This window comes from Lathyrus oleraceus, chromosome 5 (genome assembly GCF_024323335.1).
Source record: "Lathyrus oleraceus cultivar Zhongwan6 chromosome 5, CAAS_Psat_ZW6_1.0, whole genome shotgun sequence".
Lineage (NCBI taxonomy): Eukaryota > Viridiplantae > Streptophyta > Magnoliopsida > Fabales > Fabaceae > Lathyrus > Lathyrus oleraceus.
Window position 1 is genome coordinate 207585016 of NC_066583.1, and position 7189 is coordinate 207592204.

At 34.6% G+C, this 7189-nt stretch overlaps 1 protein-coding gene across 1 annotated transcript; it reads left to right on the top strand.

Moving 5' to 3' along the window:
* The first annotated feature begins 1105 nt into the window (after positions 1 to 1105).
* LOC127082904 (uncharacterized) lies at positions 1106 to 1860 on the top strand. Its single transcript, XM_051023127.1, has one exon. The coding sequence runs from the start codon at positions 1177 to 1179 to the stop codon at positions 1753 to 1755; it is 579 nt and encodes a 192-aa protein (XP_050879084.1). The 5' UTR covers positions 1106 to 1176; the 3' UTR covers positions 1756 to 1860.
* Positions 1861 to 7189: the final 5329 nt, after the last annotated feature.

Here is a 7189-nt window from a genome sequence, read left to right on the forward strand (position 1 = left end):
GATCAACCGAAATTGCCCCCAGTCAAAGCTAAAATGGCACGGTGCAAATTTCAAGTTCCCCTAGACAATGTCAATGTTTGGTTATGGAACAAGGAATAGAGAATGAGATTGTAGGGAGATATCTCATTGCGCTTGTGAATGTTTGTGATACGGTGAAACAGGATGGACTACAAGATTATCACTCAAATACTCAAAGTCAATAAAATACTCAAGATGCAATTTAGAATGAAAATGGAAATGATATCTAAAATTGGTGTCTGTGGAGCTTATATAGAATAAAGGGTTAAAACCACTCTCATTTAACCCGCACATGGTTTGGATTGTCATTCGATTGGATCTGACAATGCGAGATAGGTCGTAATTGAGATAAGATGCTTGATGCTTAGGTAAGGTCTTGCATGTTCCTACTTATTATCTGCACCCTTTGTATTGGGTCCCGTGATTGGTCCTTTATTTATGGATCTTGCAATTGAGTCTTTATTCATGGGTCTGCAGACGCTCATATAAGTGACAACAGTTTTAGAGATTGGTCTTACATTTGTGGATAATTACTACACTCCACCTTGCAATTAAATATCTACTTTTTATGGGTAGATAACAAATTTGAGTTTTATAGTATTAGTTGAGATAAAGTTTGATGTATGGCCAGTACTGATTCTTAAGTTTCATGTTCTAAATTTTGCAATGTTTTATAATTGATTACAACTAGTGTGAGTGAGTTAGAAAAGAATGGCCACTGAGGTGAGAGTCTTAGCTTTTTCGATGTCTGTAAGATACTCTTGATTAGTAGCCAATACCATGTTGCGACTTGCATGAGCCAAATTGGAAAATCTAGCCTTTCGAGATTCTAAAGGTTTTCTTTATTAAGATATAATCTTATGCACAATCTCATGTGCATATTTAAGATTAAGTTGGTATTAAAATATTCACATAAAGGACAAATGAGATATAGGATCAATTACTATACCTTATAGGAAAATATTAGTGCTCAAGGATAAGAGCAATTTCATGGAAAGCATTTCCAACTAGTTAATTACTTTTTCTTCACTATATAATACATCTCATTGAACGACTCAAACTCAAACAAACCCCTCACACATATTCTTTACCTTTAATTTCCTCTCTCTTTCTAGTAACAACACATAAAAACTACCTAATTATTCTCTCAATTTTTCAATGGATCCATCCCATATAATTGCTTATGCAAACTTCAGTTGTGAAATAAAAATAATACAAGCTCGAAACGTTGAATTCATCAAGTCCACTAAACACTTGTTCGCTAGGTTGTATGTTCCAACAGGAAACAACAAAAGAATTCAACTCAACAGCAAAAATGTTTGGGACAAGTCTTTTAATCTTGATTGTTCTTGCCCAGAAGAATTCTTGGAAAACCTTAATCAACAAAGCATTGTGTTGGAGCTAAGGCAGAAGAAGATGTGGGGCTCACAACTTATTGGAAAATGTGAGATTCCATGGAAGGTGATTCTTCAATCACAAAACATGGAGTTAAAAAAATGGTTGAAAATGGATTTGAAGAGTGGAAGTGATAGCAAAGAGGTTATGTTGACAACACCAGAAGTGGAAGTAGAGATTAAAGTAAAAGTGTGTTCGGTTGCTGAGATGGAGAAACAAAATAACAAGAGGTTTAATAATTGGAATGAGTGTGGATGTAAAAATGGGCATGATCATAATGCTTGGTGCAATGCAGAAGACTGTGATATATTTGCGCTTGGTGCAGCTTTGGAAGCTTTTTGATTTTGATGCAAGATTATGCTATGAACATATATAAACTAACATCAACCTAATTAACGTATCATTGTATTGAATAGATTTTTTTGATAAAGTTATAATATATTGATTCTGTATAAACTTTCAAATGGATTATCTTTTAATTTTATATATTGGAGTTCTTTACATGGTTTATGGTTAGTTTCTCTTTGTAGCAAATTTTTGTCATAATAGTTTAAATCTCCTTTTTTCTTTAACATGAAAATTGTTTGTCTAAGTTAAATAACTGAAGTAAGTTTGATTAAAAGTATTAAGAAATGAGATATAGAACACAATTATATATATGATCAAGTTGTGTATATAACTTGGTGTGTGAGAGAGTTTTGACTGGATAATTATTGGAGGAAGCTTGGAAGAGGAGACCTACGATTTCTCCTTGTGGATGGAAGATCATATTAGCGCTTACAAGTGTTCACGTGTTTAAAAATGTTAGTGCGTGAGACATTTTTAGTGAGAGAAACAGAGAGAATAAGAAAATAAGAATTACTATTATTGAAGAATAATTATGTTACAAAACTGAATTACAAAATATTCATTTATATACACATAAGTAACTTGACTACTAAGTAACAAATATAACAACCCTAAATCATAATTAACATTGAGCTTGAACCTCACACAACTTGGATTATATTATATTTCAACATATCTCTTATAATCCATGTTGTCGAACATACGCTAATCATAGTCGACATGAACTATTCTTAATTTCTTCTTCAAATTCAAGAATCTATTGATCTTCAATCATTTGATAAAAATGTCGGTCAATTGTGCTCCACTTGAGCAATATCTTACTTCATGTTTACCTCGATTTACCTTCTCCCTTAAGAAGTGAAATCTAGATTTGATGTGCTTACTCCTTCCATGCAAAACTAGATTCTTCGCAAGATTTATGGCTGACTTGTTGTCGATCTGCAACACCAAAGATTTAAATTTCTTGACACGCAGCATGTGATCCTGCTATATATTCAGCCTCACATGATAACAATGCCACCAAAAGTTGCTTTCTCGATAACCATGAGATTGAGGCACAAAATACTTGAAAGAAATAATCCATTGTGCTTCTTCGATCTTCCTTATCTCCACACCAATCAACAACTGAATAGAAAGTAACCACAACTTCTTTACTTTTAGAGTCTCGTAGAAATAGAACTCTATAGTTTATCGATCCTTTTAAGCATCTCATTATTCTTCTTGCACCCTTCATGTGTGACACTCTTGGTTCAGTCATGTCTCTGCTCACTAATCTGATTGATAAACCTATATTAGATCGATTGTTGCATACATATCTCAGAGATATGACAATTTGTTTGAATAAAGTTGCATCAACTTTGTCTTCTTCTCCATATTTCTCCAATTTCAAATTTGGTTCGACATGCGAAGATGAAGGAGTCGAATTATCTATATGAATCTATTGAGTATCTCTTTGACATACTTTCTTTTATGTATCATCATACCTTGCCTTGACCTTTTTAATTCCACGCCTAGGAAATAAGACAAGTTTCCCAAGTCCGATATTTAAAATTCCCTCTTCGACAGGTTCTCCAAACTCTTTCTAGTCACTAGTAAGTCATCGACATATAAGCTGATGGATTTTCTATCTTGTGCCACAACCTAGAAATAGAAACCATACTCAAATTTGCATTTGATGCATCCCAATTCGACTAAATATGATTCGATCTTCATGTTCCATGCCCTAGGTGCCTGTTTGAGGCCATAAAGCACTTTGTGCAACTTTTATAATTTCCTTGCTTCCTATTGAATCACAAACCCAAGAGGTTGTGTGACATATACTTCTTCTTCTAAGGGAACATTAAAAAAAAAAAGGATTTCACATCTAAGTGAAATATCGACCATCCTTGCTTACATGCCAAGGCGACTACTAGTCGAATAGTCTCTAATCTTGTGAAAGGTGCATATACTTCAGAGTAGTCGAATCATGATCTCTAAAGAAAACCTCGAGATACCAATCTCTCCTTATGCATTTCTATCGACCCATTAGTATTGTGCTTCAACTTTAACACCCACTTAACCTCGATAGCTTTTGTATGTGTGTAAGACCCCAATTTTGACCTTAAGATCCCTCATGTCATCTCATCATATGCATTGGCTTTGGGATCACACCTTGGCATCCTCCTAACCCCTCATTCATTAGGTTTGTATTGGGAAAGATCACCAAACACATTTGATTGTATCATACTTTATTTTTATTTTTTTACTAACTAAACTACCAAAAATATGTCTATGTAAAGATTTGTCTCTTTTGTAGGTAGTGTGTGCATCCACCAATGCCTTATCAAGCTTACAACTAGGGTTTGAGACCCTCAGTGCAAGGAAATCAATCAATATATGGTTCACAATGGTTCTAGACATCATATTTGGATCCCCATGTTCTTCTTTTATCATTTGGATTAAGAAATCATCAAGAGTTTGAAGCTAGTTTGCCTTGGAAACCCTAATTCATCTCGGTATTTTGCGTGACTTCCTCAGCAAGTTTATTCAACATTTGGTACAACATATCAAGGGATACTTCACCATACATCATCTTATGCATATATGATCCTCCATGAGTCCAAAATATCAAGAGAACTTCAAGTTTGCAAGTTGGTTCAAAGAAGTTGACCAGGGAAAGTCAACTAGTTAAAACTAGGGTTCCCCAGACCATATATCCTACAAATTTTGTCATATTAAAGTGATTCCAAGATCAAAGTTACTACTTATTAAATTCCAAACAACTTTCTTGTTGAGGTCAAGAGCTAGTTTTGCTTGGAAAGTCATTTTTTATGGTTAAAGATTATAAGACATTTTGTCTGTGCCCTAGTTAGGATGTTAACTTCCGAGGACCATAACTTGCTAAATATTTATGAGATAAAGGCCATCAAAGTTTCATAATCAATTTCAAGATGACCTCTCCACCTTTTATTCTTTGAGAAACTTCAAATTCAACTTTCAAAGGCATGTGCCAAGAGGAAACATTATAGGTCATTTTGGGCCATTACCATTAAACAAGAAATTTTCGTCAACTTCTAAAATGCATAATTCCTTCATGCTAAATTTATGATTTACCAAATTGTAGAGGATTGAAATAGCTACAACTTTTATGAAGGAACTTTTTCCATTTGAAGCTCATAGCAAAAGTTATTCAAAGTGGAAGAAGTGGATATTTGACTTGGTACTTAGAAAATTTTCAATTATGTTTGATTTCCCAAACTTCCACCTCAAATTCATCATGATCCAAGCTTCAAATAGAAAGGTGTTCATCATTAAAGTTGTTCCCCTTGATCTCACCTTTCCAAAAAATCCAAAATCACTTCATTTGGACAAGGTTTGAATGACTTGCACCTAGTTACTCTTCATGGTTCCATTTGGATGAATCTCGTGATCACTTCTCAATTAGAAATGTATGACTTCATGTTAGGCTTTCAGTACCATTCATGACCATTTTGGACCTTTTGACATCATCTCATGGGCCTATCACACGCTCATGCAAGCATGCACACTTGAATTACTATTTATGGCATTTGAATGGAAGTGTGTCAAAATCAATTGCTAAGCCTATAAATACATGCCTTACTTCTCAGAATGAGGGACACCTTGCCCAAGATTTTCTCCTGCAACCTTCCCACCTCCATTAAAGGATAATCTTGAAGGTTTTCATTTGAAAATCGAGTTTCAATTTCACTTATATTTTGAAGTTGAAACTCCAAGAATCCAAGCCATTTGAGCTCTCATTTCACCTCCTGCAATCAAGTGGATGCAAGCCCAAGGCAATTGAGATCCAGATTGAGCTTCATCATTACAAACAGAAGGTGAAATTTGTCAAACTTTGTCTCTTCAATTCTATCTCAATTCTCCATCATTTCAATTAATTTTTGGTTTGCTGAAGTCCTACCAATGTAGGCAACAAGATTGAGTTGCTTTGAAGTCAAATCGAAGCAACTCAGTTCATACTCTTCTATTTTCAATTCCATGTATCTTTCAATATATTGAGAATTGGAGAATTTTGGGAGAATATTTGGATTCCTGGCATTTTTCTCTTCAAATTAGTGTATTCACTTTTTATTTTAGTGAAGGTTGATGGTGGACCATGTAAGACCCCAATTTTGACTCTAAGATTCCTCATGCTATTTCATCATTTGCATTGGCTTTGGGATCACACCTTGGCATCCTCCTTACCCCTCATCCATTGGGTTTACATTGGGAGAGATCACCAAGAAAATTTGATTGTATCATACTTTATTTTTCATTATTTACTAACCAAAATGCCAAAAATATGTCTATGTATAGCTTTGTCTCTTTTATAGGTAGTGCGTGCATCCACCAATGCCCCATCAAGCTCATAACTAGGGTTTGAGACCCTCAATGCAAGAAGATCAATCAAGAGATGGTTCATATTGATTCTAGACCTCATATATGGATCCCCATGATCTTCATTTATCATTTTGATCAAGAAATCATCAAGAGCTTGAAGCTTGTTTGCCTTGGAAGCCCTAATTCATCTAGGTATCTTGTGTGACTTCCTCAACAAGTTTCTTCAGTATTTTATCAAATATTTGAAGGGATACTTAATATTACATAATCTTGTGCATATATGATCTTCCATGAGTCTAAAAGATCAATAGAACTTCAAGTTTGCAAGTTGGTTCATGGTGGATGACCAGAGAAAGTCAACTGGTCAAAACTGGGGTCCCTAGACCCTAACTCCTACAATTTTTGTCATACGAAAATTATTCCAAGAGTGAAGTTACTCCTTATGACATTCCAAACAACTTTCATGTTAAGGTCAAGAGCTAGGTTTGCTTGGAAAGTCATTTTTTATGGTGAAAGATTATAGGTCATTTTGTTTGTGCCCTAATTAGGAGGTCAACTTCCAAGGACCATAACTTGCTCGATTTTTATGAGATAAATGCCATCCAAGTTTCATTATCAATTTGAATACGTCTTATCCAACTTTGATTCTTTGAGAAAATTCAAATTCAACTTGCAAAAGCATGTGCCAAGAGGAAACATTATAGATCATTTTGGGTCATTACCATTGAACAAGCAATTTTCCCCAACTTCTAAAATGCATAACTCCTTCATGCCAAATACAAATAAGGTCAAATTCATGACCAAATTGAATATGTTTGAAAGATATACAACTTTGATGCAGGAACTGTTTCCATTTGAAGCCCATAACAGAAGTTATTCAAGGTAGAAGAAGTGACCATTTGACTTGGTACTTAGAAAATTTTCAATTATGTTTGATTTTCCAGACTTCCACCTCAAAATTAATCATGATACAAGCTCCAAATGGAAAAGCGTTCAACATTAAGGTTGTTCCCCTTGATCTCACCTTTCCAAAATGTCTAAGATCACCTTATTTGGACAAGATTTGAAGGACTTTCCACAAGGCTTCATT